This window comes from Prinia subflava, chromosome 1 (genome assembly GCF_021018805.1).
Source record: "Prinia subflava isolate CZ2003 ecotype Zambia chromosome 1, Cam_Psub_1.2, whole genome shotgun sequence".
NCBI lineage: Eukaryota > Metazoa > Chordata > Aves > Passeriformes > Cisticolidae > Prinia > Prinia subflava.
In genome coordinates this window covers 132,725,099-132,746,327 of record NC_086247.1, presented here as the reverse complement: position 1 = coordinate 132,746,327, position 21,229 = coordinate 132,725,099, and the positions used below count along the sequence as shown (strand labels likewise).

At 39.6% G+C, this 21,229-nt stretch overlaps 1 protein-coding gene across 2 annotated transcripts; it reads left to right on the top strand.

Annotated features, from left to right (window-relative positions):
• Positions 1 to 19,304, top strand: CROT (carnitine O-octanoyltransferase). Of its 2 annotated transcripts, none has more exons than XM_063412818.1 (17): positions 1 to 103; positions 656 to 863; positions 6,800 to 6,924; positions 7,842 to 8,023; positions 8,204 to 8,328; positions 8,911 to 9,019; positions 10,538 to 10,631; positions 10,725 to 10,850; positions 11,289 to 11,390; positions 12,021 to 12,104; positions 12,207 to 12,314; positions 12,558 to 12,688; positions 14,033 to 14,156; positions 16,040 to 16,118; positions 16,919 to 17,012; positions 17,186 to 17,305; positions 18,372 to 19,304. In XM_063412818.1, the coding sequence occupies exons 2-17, from the start codon at positions 749 to 751 to the stop codon at positions 18,490 to 18,492; spliced, it is 1,839 nt and encodes a 612-aa protein (XP_063268888.1). In that variant the 5' UTR covers positions 1 to 103; positions 656 to 748; the 3' UTR covers positions 18,493 to 19,304. The 2 variants fall into 2 exon arrangements, with proteins under 2 accessions (XP_063268888.1, XP_063268898.1); XM_063412828.1 differs by having other exon boundaries at positions 31 to 133.
• The last annotated feature ends 1,925 nt before the right edge of the window (positions 19,305 to 21,229 follow it).

The following is a 21,229-nucleotide window of genomic DNA, read 5'->3' as shown; positions in this document are numbered from 1 at the left end:
GGCCGCTCCCTCCCGCGGCCGCCCCCGCCCCGCGGCCGCCCCGCCCCGCGCGGCTTCCGGACCCGCTGGGAAGTGGGACGCGAGCGAAGGCGGCGGCCGGGAGGTGGGCACGGGTTGGGACCGGTGTGCCCGGGTGAGGGGTGGTTCTCGCCGGCCTCATTCCTCGGGGGTGCGCAGCGGCGGGGCAGAGGGGTGGGCTCGGGTGGGCTGTGTCCTTACAGAGAGCCCGGGCCTCTCTGGGGCTTTCCTCCGTGCGGGCCCTGAGCCGCTGTAAACTCTGCTGTGGTGCCGCGGGCCCGGCCCGGCCCGGTCCGGGGAATCCCTGAGGCGAGGTTCGGGCGGGGGCCTTGGGGAGGGTCTGCGAGGGGGCGAAAAGGGCCCGCAGCCGGGGTAGGGGGTGATTCCCCCTTCCCCAGATATCCCCTAGTCTCGGGCGGGTGTCCCAGGACTGACTGGCTGCTCCTTGGGAGAGAAAGCGACTCCTCGAGCTGGTTAATCGCGATATGCTGGGGGAAGAAGCATCAATAGCCGTCTGGTCACTGTTTCCCTCTGTTGTGTGTGTGCCTCTCGTGGCTGCAAGCCAACAAGAAACCCTCAGTTCATGCTTTGTCGGGGAACGTTTCCTGATGTCTGTCTTTTACTGTGTAAATGGCAGGAGGCCGGAGCAGGGAGAGAACAGTGTGGGGAGATTCGTCATCGGACGTGGGCTCCCTGAAGAGTGTGTTGGGTTGTGCTGCGGATCTGCACCATGGAGAAGCAAGTGCTCGGATCCTCAGAGGAGCGAACGTTTCAGTACCAGGATTCTCTGCCTTCCCTGCCAGTGCCTCCTCTTGATGAATCTTTGAGTAAATATCTCGATGCAGGTAATGACTTCATGTTGTAATGGCAGCATGTCGTGTGCTGTCAGGCTCATCTGAAGATGTTTGCTAAGTTATTGTAGAGACAGCTTGTACGGTAATTGGGGCTTGGCATACAGACAAGCTTAGAGTGCCAAAGGTCTTTTTCAGGCTCAAAATTAGAAATTAAGTGCCCAGTGCAACTTGAGTAAAAGTTTCTGTTTCATCTCTAGTTACTTTTAATTACCTTTCTTCAAGGGAATTTGGCATGTGGGAAGGTTAACTTTTTGGTTTGAGGGTGGATTTTTTTTAACCTTTTTTTATCAAGAAAACCCAAAAAACCAAAACAAACAAACAAACAAAAGCTGGTCTGGTGAAAGATACTTCACTTACAAATTGTGGTTTGCATAACTGCTTGTTTATAATTGTGTTTGCCCAGGATCTTTTAAAAAGACGAATTATTCAAAACTTTTCATATTTACTATTGGTGAGAAAGAACACATTAACTATACAGTAATAGGGAAAAGCAGTGGTGGGCATTTTCACATAATTTAGCTTGGATACTTTCTGTCTTGAAATGTTGACTAATTTAAAGAACATCACATAAAAGTTTTGGAAACAACATCAGTGCATGTGTGTCTAGTGTTGTTTATAAAGAAGAAATGACTGGTTAGTTCTTTATTGTATATTGGGAATGGCAAAAATTCATTATGGAGTATCTTGAGATTACTTTTCTCTATTTCTTCAATAATTTTCAGAACTCTGAGAAATGGAGTTTTTTCTGGAACACCTACTTTGTATCTTACCATCTTACAGATATTGCAGAAATGCTAACAAAGTAATACTTGGAGTTCTCTCTTTACCAGAAGCATACTACACCAAATTTTCCCTTTTCCAATGTAGAATTCCTGAAGTTTATTCTGAGTTCCCATTTATTCTGAGTGCTGGAAATGGCCTGCTGTGGTGTTCTTTACATCATTGTTTTTTGATGCAGAATGTTGAGCAAAAACATTGTGTGTGTATGTGTGCCTAAAATAATGCATTAACTTTTTGCTGTAATTTATTGCTGTTAATTTGCAGATTAACTAAAGTTGTGCTGCAAGAGTAGAACCTGCAATAACTAAATTACTGTTTAGTTTTGTAAACCTGTCTGTCTCTCCAGGTTAATAAATAACTCTCTCATGGAGTGAGAAAATCTGACAGTGAATTTGTTTGCGCTTGTTTTCTGATTCTGATCTGTTTTCATATATGCCTTACACATTTCCCTTTCTTTTTCATGCTGAAGTTAGTTGCTGCTTACTGTTCCATGTACAAAATCATTCTATAACTTTGATCACTGTTGCTCCTTGGTCTCACTAGTGGTGGAGAAAAGTTAGCCCAGCGTTTGCCACAGTCTTCCCCTGTACAAATATATTAAAGTCAAAGTGTGCAGGGCACAGTTCTAGACATATCTCTGTGAATTGCATTGCTTAAGCTTGTCATTTGAATTTGTAAATGTGAGTGAAGGAAAGGAAATGCTTCAGAAGAACAATTCAGAACCTCCAAATGATTCTTCATAGAGGCTTTAAATTAGTCCTGGGAAACCTTTCACTGGTTGGAGGAGGACTCTGGGCACTTGACATGAGTCAGGGCACCTGCTGGTAAAGCACTTGTCTGTTTAGAGCCAGCCAGCTAGAAAAGCTGGACAAAGTATGGGTCAGAATATGCCTTATTTAAGGCTTTCCAGTTGCTACCTCTTCTTTAAGGAGTAACCCTGTTTAGAAAGTAAGCCTTGAGCAGGGAAGGTGCCATAGCTATTTTATTTAGCCTTCCAGCCCAGAGGCTGAGATTCAGAAACACAGACTCAACATGAAAGTATGAAAACTCAAACTTCCAGCTTCCCGGAGGGTTCCTTAACTATGCAGCTGAAGGTGTCTCTCATGGGATACTTCTTGTTCTTGGGCAGAGCTGATCTCCTAATGAGAAAGAAGGACAAGATCTGTGGGCTGGAGAAATGCAGGAGAAGTTTCATTGAACTGTGGTGAGAAAGGGGCTGAGTTCTGCTCCTTAACAGTGCTGCTTCTACATCAGATTAAGTGGGTTTTAAATGGAAAGAGGCCCTGTAGTTATAGAATCGTGTAGGTTGGGAAGAGTTCACCTGGACCAAATTTCTCCTCAGAGCTGGTCCAACTACAGCATGTTGCTGGGGCCTTGCTTAGCGGGTTTTGTTTACTTACAAGGGTGGAGACTGTGTTTCATTGTAACCTGTTCTGGTGTTTGATCACCATCATGATTGTGGGAGAGGGAAGAAAAACAACCAACAAACCAAAAAAACAAAACAAAACAAAAACCCAGCAATGACCAAGAAACCCCCAAAACTTTACATTTTCCATGTCAGAAATCTTCTGTATTCCACCTTTATTCCATTTTTTCTTATCCTAATTCTTTGTGAATCTGTGAGGAACTATGCTTTATCTTCACCAGGACTTTCCATTCAGTTGAAGAGGGCAGCAAGGTCTTCCCTTTGCGTTATCTTTGTAAGCTCAACAAACACAGTTCTCAGCCTCATCTCATTGTGCATTCCAGTCCCCTTACAATCTTAGTTACCCCTTTAATGGCTGGACTAAATTAATGACAGGTCTTTTCTAGCCTAAATTATTCTATGAATTGAGACCAGAACCAAATAATTTTGCTTGTTTTTCAGTTTCTATGTGAATATTGCTCTGTAATCACTTTGTAACCCAAATAATAACAGAGGGTAATCATCCTCTCTTTCAATAGTATGTGATAATAAAGTAATTTTCATCACTCAAACCTGAGTTTGGACTACCCTCTGTCAGGGAAGGCTTTCAACTTCAAGGTGAAAACTGTAGTCTGCAAAAGGATAAAGGTGAATGGCTCTGTTGCTGTTATTTCTTTTTTCATTTGTGTTTACAGCTGATGGTGTGCAATTCAGGCTGCATCTAGATGAGGTCTAGATGTGCTAGGCACTGTCTGAATGTCCATAGCTGATCATCCGTGGTGGAGGTGTAAGAGGAATGCTGGTACCTGTCCAATAGTGATGGTGTTGTAGGGGAATTTTTGGAGGACCCAATGCAATTTAAACACAAGCATTGTATGGTAATACTTGGAAGTAGGTGTTCTGTCTGCTGCCTAAGGTTGTCAGATGTGTTCAGAAACTATATTTGTAGGTAATATTTGGCTTTCACTCTCCAAGTTTGTCCTGTGGAATAGAAAACATATCACTAGGACTTGCATTATTGTTGTGGAGCAGCATAAGGAAACCAGGATGTGTCTGAAAATAGATCCTTATTTTTCACCTTAGGACAGGTAGTGCAGAATACTGAAATGCCTTATGTAATTAGAATTAAAATGGAGTTATTTTGAGGAGGAGTGAGGATGACTTACCCTTGATAGAAGAGGATCAGCACCGAACAGATTGGACATGAAAAACTATGTGAGTCCTGTTGGGATGTGCCCATGAGTTCTGAGGGAGCTGGTCTTTGTCTTTGGGAGGCCACTTCTGATAATCTTTGAAAGATCATGATTACTGGTGAAGGTTCTTGAGGAAAGGAAGAACGCAGGTGTTACTGTTGTATTCAGGAAAGACAAGAAGGAAGATTTGGGTAACTACAGTCTGACCAATCTTGCTTTAATTCCTGGGACTCCCTGGCAAATAATCATTAAACCATTTCTGAGCATATGAGGGACAAGATGGTGACTGGGAACAGGCAGCATGGGTTTCTGAAGAGGAACTTTTGCCTGACCAACATGGTAGCCTTTTATGATGAGGTGACTGTCTCTCTGGATGAAGGAATAAGAGTGGATATTGTTTTTATTGACTTTAGCAAGGCTTCTGGCACATCAAAAGCTTTTAAAAATAATATTAATGGATGAACTAATAAATTATGGACTAGGTGGAGGACAGTCAGATGGGCTGGAAACTGTATCATCTGCTGGGCTCAAAGGTTTGTGATCAGCAACACATGTGCCAGCTGTAGGCCAGTCTCTGATGTGTACACCAAGGGTCCAGTAGTTTTTAATATGGTCATTAGTGATGATGGGACAGAGTGTACTCTGAGTTTGGGAGCTTCCAAAGCTGGAAGGAGTAGCTGATACACCAGGTGGTTGTTATGCCATCAGAGGGAGCTTGATAGGCTGGAGGAACAGGATAACAGGAGCCTCCTGAAGTTCAATAAACAGGGAAATGCCAAGTCATTCACCCAGGAGAGAATAACTTGCCACAGCAGCACAGGCTGGGGCCTAGTGCCTGGGTACAGAGGAGCCCCTGGGGTCTGGTAGACGTGAAGCTGAGCATGAACCAGCATGTGGCCTTGCAGCAAGCCATGTCAGTAGTCTTTGGGGCTCCTTAGGGAAGGAACATTGCCAGCAGGTACAGAGAAGTGATCCTGTCCCTTAGCTCAGTGCTGGGGAGGACACCTCTGCAGTTCTGTGTCTGTTTCTGGGCTCCCCGTACAAGTGAGATATGGACATACCAAAGTGAGCCCAGAGAGGGGCCGTGACAGTGATTAAGGTCTTGGATTATCTGACATATGAGAAGAGACAGAGAAAGCTAGGATTGTTCAGATTTTTGCAATATGTGTGATCGCTTGGTGTGGAGGAGTAAATGAGATCGAGGCAGACATCATAGTAGTATCTAGTGACAGATTAAGAGGCGATGGAACTGAAATACAAGAAATTCCTTTTAAATATAAGAAAACTCCTCTTATCGCAACAGTAGTTGGGCAGTGAATAGGTTGCCACCAAGCTGATTATAGAGTCTTCACCCTTGGAGATACTTAAAACCCAACACAGTCCTAAGCAACTTACTGCAACTGACCTTACAGGGATGAAGTGTTGACAAGATGTTCTCTAGATTTGTGAAGAAAAATAGTGGTTGCAGGCGAGCAGGCGTGATTGCAGCAAGACGGAGTTAAGTTTTCATACTTAGGTTGATTAAGTATTTGAGACTTTGCCTTGCTGAAACTTGGTGGTTGCTTGCAAAAGATAGACGAGAGATGATGCAGATACTTGTTTAAATTTCTGTAATTGTGTATCTTTCTTTGTTTCTTAACCACTATAAGTCGATTACAGGGTTACCAGTAGCAAGGCAAATAAGAAATTACCTAATAGTAGTGCCCAGCAGCCTCAAAAATTACTTGGACCTCATTGTGTAGGCATTAAATCACCAGAAACACACATCACACGCAACCCTCCATTCTGTTTATCTCCAACTTCACAATTTAAGTATAACAGAAAATATATTATACATCAGGTGAATATAGGAAAAAAATGAGATGTGCCTGTATGGAAAATGATATCAGCAGTGCCAATTACTGACCGTAGATTTCATGGTAAAAAGTCTTGAATAAGTGTTTAGATTAAAATAATGACTAGTTTTGCTGATGTTTTTGGAGGACTTTGGCTTATAATACGTGATCTGAGAGAAATCTGAAGGGATTTAAAACCAGAAAAATTGTCTAGCAGTAACTGCATTTGCTATCAATCAAAGGTGGCTATAACATAGGGACAGTGAATGAGAATTGATGGGCAAGTTGCTTGTAGACCATGACTTGAAAATACAGGCAAGTAGCTTGTAGTTAGTGCAGTAGGGTGGCAGACATGTATGCTCAATCTGTTAATTTACGAACAAGGTTCTTGTAAATTTAATTAATTGGAAGAACTCCATAGTATTTACAGATATAAATATATTTGATTTAATTATCTGTTAGGTATTTCAGATTTTCAGCAATTACTTTAGTCTGCTATCGTCTGTATTTCTTTAGAAGTATGTATTTATTTTTTTATCAGAACATACTGATTTATTTACAGATTTTTGAGAGGTGTTTGAAAGGTGTTTTCACTTCAAATACTCTCTTCAGAACAATTAATTCTCATTCGCTCCCTTGACTGTGGATATCTGAATCATGGAATAAATCTTATTATGTAGTTGTCTTTAAAATAAAAACATTTTCTTTTTACAGTGAAGCCGTTTCTTAATGAAGAAGAATATCAAAGAACCGAGGATATAGTTAAAAAATTTGAAAATGGCATTGGGAAAGAGTTGCATCAGAAATTACTGGAAAGAGCTAAAACGAGAAGGAATTGGGTGCGTATTTAGAGATGTAAGAAATCTTAATTCAACTTGTGGAAAGTTGGTTATTCAGGATGTAACTCAATCATTTCACTTTTTTAAATCTTCAGATCTTCCTTACATCTGCCACTTGACCTGTGGATATGACCTCATTCACTTACATTCATGTAATTTGTTTTTCTCAAAGCTGAGTGGCTAAGAGAGCTCACTAACTGAACTTTAAACTTAATTTACCAGCTTTTGAATGCTTTATCTGTCAGTCTCTCCATCTATGACATCTGTCCCTTCTCGCTCCACCCTGGAAAAACCCCAAAACGAAACCAAAACAAATAAAAAACCAAACAACCAAAAAAACCCACTCCAACAAAACCAACCCTGGAATTCAGAGTTTGGTTTCTTTCTTTTTCTTCCCAGAAGGAAACTAAATGGTAGCATTTTAAAGTTGTCTCTCAACAGAGAAAGATATTGCCAAGTGGAATTCATGATGGCTTTCTAAATCCTAAGAAGACACATTCCAGAATGGTGATTTTCAGATGGTGGCAGAAAATGTACGTTATGAATGTCTCTCTCAGATCCCTTCTCAACACAATTTTAGTTTCCTTCTGTTCTTGGAGTAGTCTGTGATATTCACAGCAGCCACAACTGACATCTGCAAGAGTTTAAGATTATGAATATTAGGGAAGAACTACTATAAATTACAGTTTAATATTCTTAAGCGGCATTGAATTTTATTTCAAGCTTGAAAACAGAAGAGCTGAATGTGTCATTATCTTCCGCAGCTGGTTTTGAACCACTGCCCTGCCTTGTGTTATACTTGATCTACTATTGAGTATTAAAATTAAAAGGTAAAAAGCAGGCAGTTGAACAGTCACGTAATTATTAAAGAATTAATGAATAACGTAAGTCCTGATGTGAAACATCTTTCATTTCAGCTGGAGGACTGGTGGCTGAATGTGGCTTATCTTGATCTCCGCATCTCAACACAAATACACTGTAATATGGGAGGCCCTGGTCCCTATATTGAGCACTGCTGGCCACCAAAGGAGGGCACTCAGATAGACAGAGCATGTGTAAATACATGGCACACCCTGAAATACTGGGACCTATTACGAACGTAAGACTTCAAGAAAAAAACCACTCATCCTGAATATTGATGGTCTGCATATCCCTTAATTGCATATGAATGTTTATGTCCATTGGCATGCATTCTTTGCCATAATAGAGAGATTTGTCTTACCTTGATTTAAATCCATCATTGTAATTTTTCCTGCTTGATGTTGCTGTGTTATTACAGAGAGAAGGTTGCCATAGAGAGATCTGGGAATACTGTTCTGGACATGAACCAATTTCGAAGGCTCTTCTGCACTTGCAAAATTCCTGGACTTACCAGAGACTCCCTTGGCAGTTATTTTAAAACTGGTAAACAAATGAAAATTGGGGGTTAATACAAGCAAATGATTTTTATTAATATGCTAAAGGGGTGGTCAGTTTAACCATAAAATTCTTGCTTTCTGGAGCGCTAAATCAGCTTCTGGTGTTTAAACAGTGTTTAAACAATGAAGCGAAGAAGGTATCTCGTCTACAAATGCCCTTTTTGGCCTAATATTTAGTCCTTATCAAATAAGAGTAAAAGAAAGCTCTGCTTCAAATTGTGTGTTACCAGCCTGATGCCTATAATAAACATGCCAGCATTAAGAATTGATGAAAGACAAATTCTGTGTGTTATAAGTATGTGTGGATTCAGCAAGGAACACTCATTTCAGCAGAGGGAGTTCCTGCCTACAAGAGACACAAATAAATGAGATTTGCTAGTAGATAATGACAATGACGTGAAGTAGTTTATAACTGTGAAAGTTACAGGTGACTTCTGTTGGCTTTTAAAATATGTTCAAGTTCGAGGAACTGAACAAAAAAGAGTCTGTAGGGCTTGCTGAGTTTTTTCTTTATGTGTCACTTTATCCCCTAGGCTGGATTTTCATTTATTCCTGTTTTTCATTTCAGAGGCTGAAGGTGAATGTCCATCTCACTTGATAGTCCTGTGTCGAGGTCGAGTATTTGCATTTGATGCTATGCATGAAGGCAGCATGCTGACTCCTCCAGAGATTTTCAGGTTTTCAAAATGTTTATTTTAAATGAGCTGTCTTATTTAAGATACGTACCAAAGAGGCATTTTTTTCCATTCTCTTGACCCCAAAGAAGTAGGTGTGAGAGAGACTACACCTTCTCCTGAAAGGTTCAGATTTGAGTAAATCCTTGTTCAGTAGATGGCAATTTCTTTCCATGTACTATTGTAATAGATCTGTAGAGCATCATACAAAATAGCTGAAAGAAGATACTTCAGTAGGAAATAGCATTTTTTGTGCTTTCTTTACATGGAGTTAGTAGGATTACAACTATCATCATTCCTTCCATGTACAATCTGCATTGCTCCTTATTCACTAACAAAGTTGAAGCACTCTCATGTGTTGAACTCTCCTGTTACATACAGATGTAGTTTCAGCATAAGTATCTTGTGACTGATTTGGGATCTATATGCATCTCCTCACTAAAGAAGGCATGATAATTTTGCCAGGGAATAACTTAATGAAGTTGTCAAAGAGCTGCTTAGAGTGCACAACAGGAGGCTTGTAATTAAAATTGGCAAAAAGTAGATGGCCAAATTCCTCAGGCAAGACAAACCTAATTAGAGAAGCTAAAAATCACTTTTTAAAAACAGTCTGGTACTTTGATACCTAATACTTTTACATCGCTAATTTAGGTATCGCTAATTTAGGTATCGCTAATTTAGGTATCGCTAATTTAGGTATCGCTAATTTTTGTAGCTGTACCCATTAAGTAAAGCCAGTAACAAAGAAATGAACACTTGGAATACAGACAAAACCCCCTAAATCTATTGTCTATAGGAAGGGCAGGTTGGGTTTGGTTTGGTGGGGCTTTTTTTGTTTGGCTTTATTTTTGTAACCTCATCATGAGTGTCTTATATTTTTGATACTATGTAACTAGTGATCAGTAGTGAAATTTAAAAGGCAAGAGTGCCAGAACAAAGAACAACCCAGATTAAGTGCCTGTAATTTATGGAGTTTCACATTGAGAACACCTGTGAAAAACTGAATTTGCAAACTGAAACTTACCCCTCTAATTGTTCTTCTAAAGGAAAAGGTAGAAAGAGAATTGTTCTTGTATAGTTCAGACTCTGCATTCAGGATGTACTGTAGCTAGTGTTCTGCTTTAAGGTTTATCTTGAGGGGAAGGTTTCCCCTATATGTGATTAGCTGCTGTAAAAGCTGTAAAGCTGCAGTGTGGGAGATGTCTGCTGCTCTGAAAAGTCTCATCCTGCACTGTTGAAGTCTTAAATCTAGTTTTAAATTAAGTGTATGATAACACTTTAGCACTACGATTGTTTATGTGTGTTTGTACTGGGCTCGTAGGTGCTGAGTGACTGAAAACTCAGCAGATCTTCCATTGTCCTTAGAATCTAGGGGAGCTGATTCATACTTCCTGAAAATTCACTTTGGCTCGTGACTGTCGAACCAAAATTCCAGCTTTGCAAAAAAGAGAGAGAGAGGCAAGGTGACTTTTACCTTCTCTCCATCTGTTGTTAACTTCAGTTTTTGAAATCTTCTTAAAGGCAACTTACGTATATACAGAAGAGATGCTGTAGTGAACCAGATGGACCAGGACTGGCAGCCCTCACAAGCAACGAAAGGACCAAATGGGCAGAGGTAGGACTACTTCAGCAGCTGGTTCCTGGGAAAAGCACTGTGGTCATTGGAAAAACATTATTTCACTTAGCTTTGTCTTTTTATGCCTTCTAGTTACGGGAATATTTGATTCATCTTGATCCAAAGAACTTAACTCTTCTGGAAAAAATTCAGAGAAGTTTGTTTGTGGTTGGGCTTGATGATTCTAGTCCCCATGCAACTCCTGAGGACTACACTGAGGTAGCTAAAAATTTTTGATAATTCATATCTGATCATCTTTACATAAAAATTTCTCCTGCATATATACAGAAGTAGCACCTCTTGCTCTTCCAGAACAGTAAAAATAAAGCAGATAAGGATGCAAAAAATGTGCTTTTTTGATTCATAGGAAAACTTAAATAGTTTTAATTTTAGGACATTGGAAGTGGGTTTGGCTGAAATCTATCTTGATGACTTTTTAGCCCTTTATCCTTCAGGGTCTTCAAAGACATAGTCATTAACTTTTTATCACACTTCTAATTAATAACTTAGCCCTATAATCATGTTTTATCTTGAGCTGGATGAAAATGTCATCTGTCAGGGAGTCTTGCCATCTTAATGTAGACTAGGCTTAGCTTATAAAGCTTGGCAGTGTTGGTGGTGTTTTTTAGACTTCACAGTATGTTTCTTCTGCTTTAGCTTACGAGGCTGGGGCTAACAGGTGATCCGACTGTGCGCTGGGGAGATAAATCTTACAACAGCATATTCTTTTCCAATGGAACCTGTTGTGCATTCTGTGATGTAAGTTAATTTTTTTCCACCTTCTGCGTGTTTATTTACTGAATTTCCCTCTTCAGAGTATTATTTTAAGAGCTTAATGTGTTACTCTTCAGCATAGCCTTGTTTACTTGGCACTTAGTTTGGTAAGTTCCAAAAGCAGTCTGCTTTCTCATGTTCTTTACTCTCTCATGGTGTTTGCTATTACACCATATTTGAATAAGCAATGGGATCTGAAGTCATAATCTTATTTCTGAAAGTATTTAATGAGGAGTTCCAAAGGAAAAAAATACAGTGCACAAGAAGGCTTAAAATTAACTCTTTGTTTAATGTATCCATTTGAACAGCTGTGTTTTTTAAACTTAAGTTATTTTAAACTCATTATTGCATGGCCAGAAGGGCTTATATTTTTCCTTAAATCTGCCTTTTCATGGCAGTAGTACATTGTGCCTCCCTGTCCAGCTGCAGAGCAGTTAAAATGGTGGGTGGACTTAAAATGCTTCTGTATTTATTGCAGAACTATAACAAGTCCAACACCGCACAGTAAAGCTATTGGTCCGCAGGAAAAAGAGCGGAATAAAGAAAGAAGCAGAAGAGTTTGGTCTTCTTGCTGTTATGCAAAGTAATGTAGTATCTTCTCTTATCTGATTCTAGCATGCTCCTTTTGATGCCATGGCTTTAATTACCATGTTATCTTATGCTGAAAAGAAGATTATTGAAAATGAGGGAAAATGGAAGGTATCTATCCTTTATAAACTTTCAAGCTTATCAGTTACGTGTCTTTTCTTATGACTAACATTTTCTGGTTTTGTGTCTTTCTTTCTGTCTTCATCTTCTCAGGGATCAGATAATGTAAGGGATATTCCATTGCCAGAGGAACTTGTATTCACAGTGGATCCAAAAATTATAAATGAAATTGGACGTACTAAGGAATTATATTACGAGAAGGTGAAATTTACTCCTGGTTCTCTTAGTTGTTACTGATGCTATTTTTTTGTCATTCTATTTACATGTTTTTAGTTGGTCTTTTTTCATGCTGGAGAACAGGAACGAATATGTTACTGATTAATTGACGAATTTAACACCATGGTTAAATTTGTTACATTGTGGTTTATGTTGAACGTGTTTTATTTGCAGTGGACCAAGTTGTGATATTTTATGACTTCTGTTTTTCCTCCTTTGCTATGACAGGTATCTGACTTGCAGCTGGTGTCTTATGCCTTCACATCCTTTGGCAAAGCACTGATTAGAAAGAGGAAGCTGCATCCCGATACATTTGTGCAGCTTGCCCTTCAGCTGGCTTATTACAAATGCCATGGACGGTGAGAAAATACCAGATTAGGAATAAAAAACTAGTTTCTTGAGGAGAGGTGTGCAGTGGCTTTGCAACATTGGTATGTAATTTGACATGGGGATGTAAGACTGCAGAACTGAGGGATTTTTACAGTAACAGTTACGTAGAGCCATACTCACTTCAGAAGAATTGTGTTCCTGTGCTGATAGGGATAATACATATACATATCATGGAATGGGTGGTAGAACACAGTCCATGAAAACTTGAACTTGGGCTGTACAAAGGAAACACTTTGGCGAACACAAAATGCACAGTGGGTCAGGATTCTCTGTCAAATAGTTGCTCAAATGTAGAGAAGAGTTTTGTCTGTAGCATGTGACAGCCATCAGTAAGATGTTTAGTCTTCTAAGCCTGTAAGAAGCCTCACAAACTTCAGTGTCTCACTTCCTTTAGCAATATTGGATGTGAAGATTTGGGCAGAATAATAGAGATGGAGATAGTGACCCTTCAAGTGCCTGCCTCTGCATTTTTGGATGTGGCATTTAATTCTCTATTATTGATTAAAAGATTATTATTTATTCTCTATTATTGATTGATTCTTCTTTTTCTGGTGTTCCCAGATTTCTGTTTGGTAACTAGCACTCATTATGGCTTGTGTAAGTCATTATTGACCAGCAGAGAGTTGCTTGCTTCAGAAGGAGGAGGGTTTCATCATAGGAGTGTGGTGTTTAGTCACTGGTGAGATGTAGCTCATCATGACAAAGGTAGATCTTGGTTTGCTCAACATCAGGACATTAATTATCCGACCAAAATAGCCTTGCTGTGTTGTAAACATGTATGTTTCAGGTAGGTTGTATTAAGTGGGAGGCTGTATTAAGTGGGAGGCTGTCTTAGAACTGGAGTTGCTCCATGTAAAAGTTGGATGGCTGTCAGTATGCAGTAGAGAAGGTTTTGACCTTTTCCCTCTAAATGCTTTGGAACACATTGCTTATTTCAAATGTCTCTTAATTTACTAGGGTTTGGATGGCGTAGGTGGAAGTATACAATGAAACTGAAGCTTGTGTAATTAGCTTGTGTAGCTATTTTTGCTAGAGGCTGGTAGATCTGTAGTCTGGAGAAAATATCCATGGCAATGCAGTCTTTTCAAGGTATGATTACAGTACTGGCACTTTTTTGTCATCTGTCTCATAAAAACACATAGAGTTGCGTTGTGGCTCTTTTTCAGACACATAACTCAAAGGAAAACAGTGGGTTTCTGGTGCTTGTAACTGAGCTAGATGTGCAAGATCTTTTGCAGGACTTCTTTAGTCCTTGAGATAGCAAATAGTTTTGTTAAATTAACGAGACACTCTTCCCTAATTTTTGTTCCTAGTCCGGGCTGCTGTTACGAAACTGCCATGACCAGGCGCTTCTACCATGGCCGCACAGAGACCATAAGACCTTGTACTGTGGAAGCAGTGGAATGGTGCAAGTCCATGCTGGATCCTTCTGACAGTGTAAATACTGAAATCCTACTTTAATTACTATGTATTTAGAAGGCCTGTCATGTGAACCACTTCAAACCTGTTTTTCTGTTGTCTCATTGATGGGAGCTGGCACCTTTCCAGGGAGACAAAGTTCAGATGTTGGGTTGCTTGAACTCTGATTCTGGTTGTTGTGACTGAGATGTGCTGTCATGTGTGGGCTTGCTTGGTTTTCTGTGCTGTTCACCTTCTGGTTCAAGAAGGAAACTCTCAAATTACATTCACACTGATTTATTTCACACCTCAAAAAGCCACTGGGTTGGAACCAAAATATTCTGCTGCACAGTTGTTCTGTTGTTTTAATTTTCAAGTGAAATCAGGAAATGTTTATCTAATAGTTGCATCTGAGAGTAGGATTGAAAGATGTTTGTGTCCTAGTGGTAACCAGGAGTGTATTCCAGAGTTTGCCTCTGAGTAGCTGAACCAGAGACCTTTTCTTTTCCCAGCAATTACCCTCTGGTGCTTGGCTGGCAAAGCAGCTCATGCCTTGCTTGCCAAGCAAGAGCTCTACTAAAGCTCTTTCTGTTGCCCTCACTGTACATTTCTCAGAGCCTGAAAAATTCAGCAAGAAGGTTTTTAAGACAAAGGGCAACACATCTTTAGAAAAATCAAAGGTTCTATATTATTAATGCATCTGAAAAACATAGAGGAAGATAGCTGTCAGAAAGCCTCTGTGATTAATAATTCCGGCCTTTCAGAGCACATTTTCCTGGTCTTCACTGGCTTCTTTTGACATGTACTGCAGTTTTAAAACTCAGTTTTCTGGTCTTCTTCCAAATCTGCTTTCCTATTCCAAATATGGATTCCTATTATTTCCCTGCTCCTCAGTTATGTTTTAACCAATTGTCAGGCTTCTGTGGTTACTACTACTACACTACAGGGTGTACTGTAACTTTCAACCCTAACTGTAGCCATTTGCTCTTTGTAATGTTAAATAGCAGCTCCAAATATCTCCCTATTGTCGTTTTGGGTTTTGTTGGTTTTTTTAAATACTAACTCCTGGAGCGTTAAGATACCTGTTCAAGAGTGTTGAAATTAACGTGCTTTAAAGTCTGCCTTTATGTAAATTTTAATACCTTAAAGTCAGATGCTTTGAAATAATCCTTTTGTCTTAAATGTTCTTTTGCCCCTTGTCAGCTCGGTAGCTTGATTTTTATCCAAATCTAGTGGCTGCTGTCCTTGATTCACATTCTCTGCTGCAGCCTCTTGTGTGATGAATAAAAGGATAAATAGTGCTTCTTAAGTAGTCAAAAAGCTATCAAGATCTAAGGTCTTGGAAGTCAAGATCCTGAACATCTAGGACTTCTTTCTCAAGTTTCTCAAGGCCTTCTTTGCAAAAACCCTGTTATTTGTATTCTCTCTTACTTTAATACATAAGTTTTAATATAAACTTGAAAAAATGATAATGTTGGGCAGAACTGGCAATCAGCAGAGAAAAGGGAATGCACCTAGTAGGAGCTAGTGTCCTTATGAATAAATGGAATTGTAGAAGGTTTTTGGGTTTGATCACCCTAGTTCACACTGGTTCCTTTCCATTGCTCCAGATTATTTGGGAAAGAGCATGAGGTTTAGAATATTGTTCAGTTCAAAAGTGATCTGAGTAAAAGAATAGAGATATAGGAAACAAACAAGCACACTTTCCTGAAAAAGGAATTTGGGTTTGGGAGAAAAGGTTTGAGAGAGATACTAATGTACCTTTCAAGTTCCTCAATTTTCTTCTATCTAAAATTTTTAAAAACTGTGAAAGGGAAAAACCTGCTGATTTATGATTGCTCATGTGTTACTCATTTGGATTGATTGATTTTTCTTTTTCTCTCTTTTTTTTTTTTTAATTCTGTCCCTGCTCTACTTTACAGAATTATCAACGGCTACAACTGATGCATAAGGCATTTGCAAAGCACAATAAAATGAGGAAAGAATGTGAAAATGGAAGAGGTACTCTGGGATCAAAATTTTTGGGTCTTTTTCATGTGGGTGAAAAGGGAATATTGTTGTATGCTAGTACATTTTCTTTGTCTCCCGATTTTCAGCCTGAATAAAAACTAACCCTTAACATTTTGTACTTTAATTTCGAGGAGAAGAACTAAAACCTAGTCCTTGCACCCCTGCTTATACCCCAAAAATACGTTCACTTGAAACATATTTCATTTTTCTGTCCAGCTAAACATTATTTTGGAATACCTTCCAGTCAAATATGTGCTTGGCTGAAAAGTGAAAAAGGTCATCTTTAGGACACAGGAGAGATTTGGGTGACATTCTAAACCAGCTGTGTTAGTGCTTTACACTATTCTGAGAATAAGAAAGAGTAGCTGGGAAGTGAACCTGATGAACTTCATAATCTCTTCAGCCTTCTTGGTGTGTCACCACAACCCAGAGCAGTCATGGCCCTGAAAACCTTTCTGGTGTGTTGACATAATTGCCCATGGGCCGCTTCCACTGTGAGGAACTCGTCCTCCTTGACTGAGCTGTGAGTTTGCTTGGGTTGTGTTTTCCACAGGAACTGTGCTGTGTCTCTGTCACTTAAGTCATTTGCTTTTGAGCTCAGTGCTGCAAGCTGAAAGCGTTGAAGGCCTCTTAGATCAGTAATGTGGGAAATGTTTTTGGATGCTACAATATGATGCTGTTGTTCATCTGTCCTCCAGCTGCTATTTGAGCTCTCAGCTATCCAGACCAGAAGAAGCAGAAAAACTGGGAATGCTGCTGTTGATGATTCAGTATTTGCATTTATTTGACAGGCTTTGATCGTCATCTTCTGGGTCTCCTGCTCATAGCACAGGAGCAAGGTCTGCCAGTGCCAGAGCTGTATGGGGATAAGGCCTTCACAGCCAGGTAATTCATATTCTTGTCCCATGGGAAGTTGGAGCCCTTGATACCAAGGCCTTTGTTACACTGGCCTTGTGTGCTGACGTCTCAGTCTCTACAACAAAATAACTGTTCTGTAAAACTCACTTTGTTTTAAATAATTTTCAAAAGTGCTGCTTTTGTTTTGTGTTGTTTCACAGTGGAGGAGGTGGGAATTTTGTCCTTTCAACTAGTCTGACTGGCTACACTAGGTTTAGTGGATCTGCACTCCCTATGGTACAACATGGCTATGGCTTTTTTTATTCAATTAGAGATGACAGGTAAGGATATAATTTCCTTTTGGATATGGCTCTGCATTTGTCACAGAGGAAAAGGCAGCTAACAGCTAGAATGAGGAAAGGAAAATACCAAAGAAATGCAGCTGAATGTGTCAGAAGAGTTGGAGAAGTGAGAACAGAGACATTGAAATTCTGGGACAGCATGTGTGGGAGGAAGAATGAGTGGTGCAGGGCAAGGGAAGACCAAGATACTGACAATAAGCAGAGATAAAGAGTAGGGAAGGTGGAAGAAAGGAGCAACAAAAGGACTTAAAATAGGTTAACTTTAAAATAGGCTGTCATTTTAGAGATCATTGGTAACATGTGAAGGTGTTTTTTGGCTGAGCTAGAGCAGTTAAGAGGACAGGTGAGCACACTGCCCATCACTCTTGGCAGTGACGCACACCATGACTCAAACCAGACCTTTTTGACAAGAAGAGGCTAAAACATTTGGCTTCATTTCTCCAGAAATCATACGACTTGAAAAGATCCAATTTTGGCTTAACTGGCCTTATGGACAAAAATTACTGCTTTTTTATGAAATATAAAACTACTTTGGTTAGAATATGTAGAGATAAATTGCTAATTTAGGTGTAATTCAAATGATTTTTTCCTAAAGCTTAGGCAGGGTCTATGTGCCCATTCAAATCAGTTTGAGAGTACAAGCTATTGATACTTTGATCTATGGCTTTTTTTAAATAAATAGAACCAGATCAAGATATACCTTTTATTAGATAAACAGGAAATAAGTACCTAAAACTTTAAACTAATAGCAGAAAAAGAAATATAATTCACAGCATTTTCAAATATAAGCAGAAATATTGTGTCACTACGTATGTAGTAACAGGTATTTAAATCAAAGTATCTGATTTCAAGATCTGTCAACATTATTGCTTACTGAAGGCACTAAGGATCTGAATCCTCTTTTAGTGTTGGGACGGTATGTTTATGTGACAATTTTTACTGTAGAATGTATGTCAATAATTCCACATTTCAGGACAATTCGTGTGACTTTATCCTAGACCTTGACAATTAAGCACAGTGACTTCACTGTTTTCTGTATTGGTAGGATCATTACTAGCTGTTCTTCTTGGAAATCCTGTCCAGAGACTGATGCAGAAGTGCTTTGCAGAACTCTGTTCCAGTGTTTTCACGACGTGCTGCAGTTAACAGTTACACCTCAGCTGTGAGCTTGGTAATGATGTAAGATTGCAAGCTCAAAGTTGTATGTGGTACTTAAAAATGAAATGCTACTCCAGAGTACTGTTATACTGAAGACATTTAATGATCTATGTGATATGTATCTATTTTTATGAGATTTACTCTGGTAACAGGACCCATTTAAGAATAATGTAGCCATTTGCAACAGCAATGCAAGCAGTAGTACCTTATCTGTGTAGAACTATGCAATATTAAAATATGCCACTACAATGCAAACATATTTAGGAATGGGATGTTGGAGTGAAAAATTGATGGGGGACCTGTATTTATGACCTTAGTAGTCACGTGCAGAATAGTTTGTAGTCTACTGATCATGTTTATGCCAGTGGAGCACTTAACTGTGTACTTAAAAGTAACCACACTGTCCTCTTATGTGATTATGCTCTCTATTTTGAGTGGTTAATGAAACAGAAGGGCTGCCTCCATCAGGTTATGTGGTATTTTATAGGTTACTTTTCATTTTTTGCCATCAGGATTATACCAAATAAATGTTGTATTCATGAGTGGGGATGTTCCCACTACATTTGCTGTATGAGAGCACTACAGTTTGAAGTATTTCGAAAAAGAATCACTCAATAATAAAGACAGAAAGCAGCATGAGTTTCAAATTTCTCAGTTTTTGTTCTCGATTGAACTGTGAACACTGCTGCTTTACCCTAATAATGCACAATAAAAGTAAGCACTGAATACAGTTTGATATGGTTCTCAGGATTTTAATACTTGATTCCTCTGAGCAACTTTGTATTTTTCTGCTATAGAAATAAAATTTTCTAAAAATCAACCTTGTCTTAATTAATTTATGGCTGGACTGTTTAACATAGTGTAGCAACATTGTGAGAGAAAGATGACGTTGGTGACAGGTAAATTTGAAACAGATTCTGAAGTACACATTGTTTTTTCTCTAGCTTTTAGAGTTTCAGAGAGATCAAATACTATTATTCCTTTTACAGAAACAACTCAATTTTCAGCTAACATGGAACCAATCTCTCTGCCCTCTGGAAGCTCTGTTGCATATTTTTTGTCCACAGTAGCAAGAACATTTCCCCTTTTGATTTCCTCCCTCAATGCCTGACACTTTTCTACAGTCCAGGGTGTGTTACACTGTGTTTTTGCCTCAAAAAATGGTCTCGTCATTTCAACCTTTGTTTTCCTTGCCTTTACTGAGCTCCCTGTATATCTTGTCTCAGTTACATCTGACAAGCATTCCATGTTTGTTTGAGATCTTTGAAAACTCATAAAGAGTCCATCCCTGTTCTGCAATGCTCTAATAACCCACCCTCTTTCGCAGAGGTGAATGACTGTCTGAAATCTCATGGGCAGTGAAGTCTTTGTCTTTGTGATGCTGTGATTTCTGTGTGATTGATTAGAATTTTGGATCAAGCTATGCATGGTTATGTTTATTCTTTATTTTAATAAATTCTATCTGATAGTTGTAATGTTTCACCCTTCAACTGGTTTAGTAAACTTGATTGCAGTTGTGGTAAGGACAGTTGACTTTGAACATTCATTCAAAACAGCCTGAAGTCTGATGAAGGGTGTAGTTTTGCATTTATTTGCATTTATTTTGCATACACCTACTCCTGCCTCTCTGAGGATTTCTGGGAACACAGAAATCCTGACAGAAATACAGAAAAAGGGCAACCCTTTTGGAAAGTGAATCATGGAGAAAATGGCATTCAATCACCAGCATAACCAGAATTTCCTGTTGAGCTGACACAGTCTGAGTCTTGCCTGGAGAAACTGAAGCCAGAAGAGTATCCAGGGAGAACAAATTGAAATTCTGTGAGTTGTTAGAGCTGCTGTGGATGCACGAATTCATGAATGTGGTAATAATTTCCTTGTTGTGTAAAGCATTTCATCTCCAGTGCCTCTGCCCTCAAATCCTCAATATTTTTGTGCCCTTCTCCTTGAGCACAGATGCTCCGTGCTGCAGAGCTGACCTCAGTGCCTGTAGCTCTTCACCCAATCCTTTGCTTCAGTTTGGCAAGTCAGGGAGGCTTTTTCAGGACTGCTTTGTACTCTTTAATTTGAACAACTCTGAATTTTGTGCTGGTGGAAGAGGGTTGGGTTCTTAAAGCAAATGTACTTCAGTTAGGTATTAGTTATGGGTTTTAAGGAAACTGTTTATGGAATTGTACCAAACCCACATGTATTAGAACATCCTTATCAGTCCTTATCTAAAAGACTGGACCTGCTGTGTAGCTACACTTTGGCAGCTGGTACTGCCCACTCTCGTGCATTTCATGTCCCACTTTGAACATTGACCAGAGAAGAGTAGATGCCTTTTCCGGGCCAGAGCTGCTGCTGTTTCTCTTGCTCTACAACCTTGCACTCTGAACCACAGCAATCTCATCTGCATTTTGGAGGGTGAAGAGGTGGTGAGCTATCATGACCCATGTGTGACCTTTACTATCTTTATCTGACAGTTCCTGACAGTCTGCACAATGGAGGAACCAAAAGCTGAATTAAAAACTAATACTACAGCTGTTCCCACCTGTGGTGCCTCTAGTCTATTATCTGTGACAGAACAGTGCCAGAGGTGATGCTTCTATGGCCTCAGAGATGAAAAACTTTATCCTGATGACTGGTTCAGGTTCCTGTTTGTGCATCTGGGATAGGGGACAGCAGACAATGCTCTCTGTATTTCCACTTGCCCCAGAAATCATGTCAAACAGACTTTTCCAGGGTCACAGCCTGGCCCTTCTT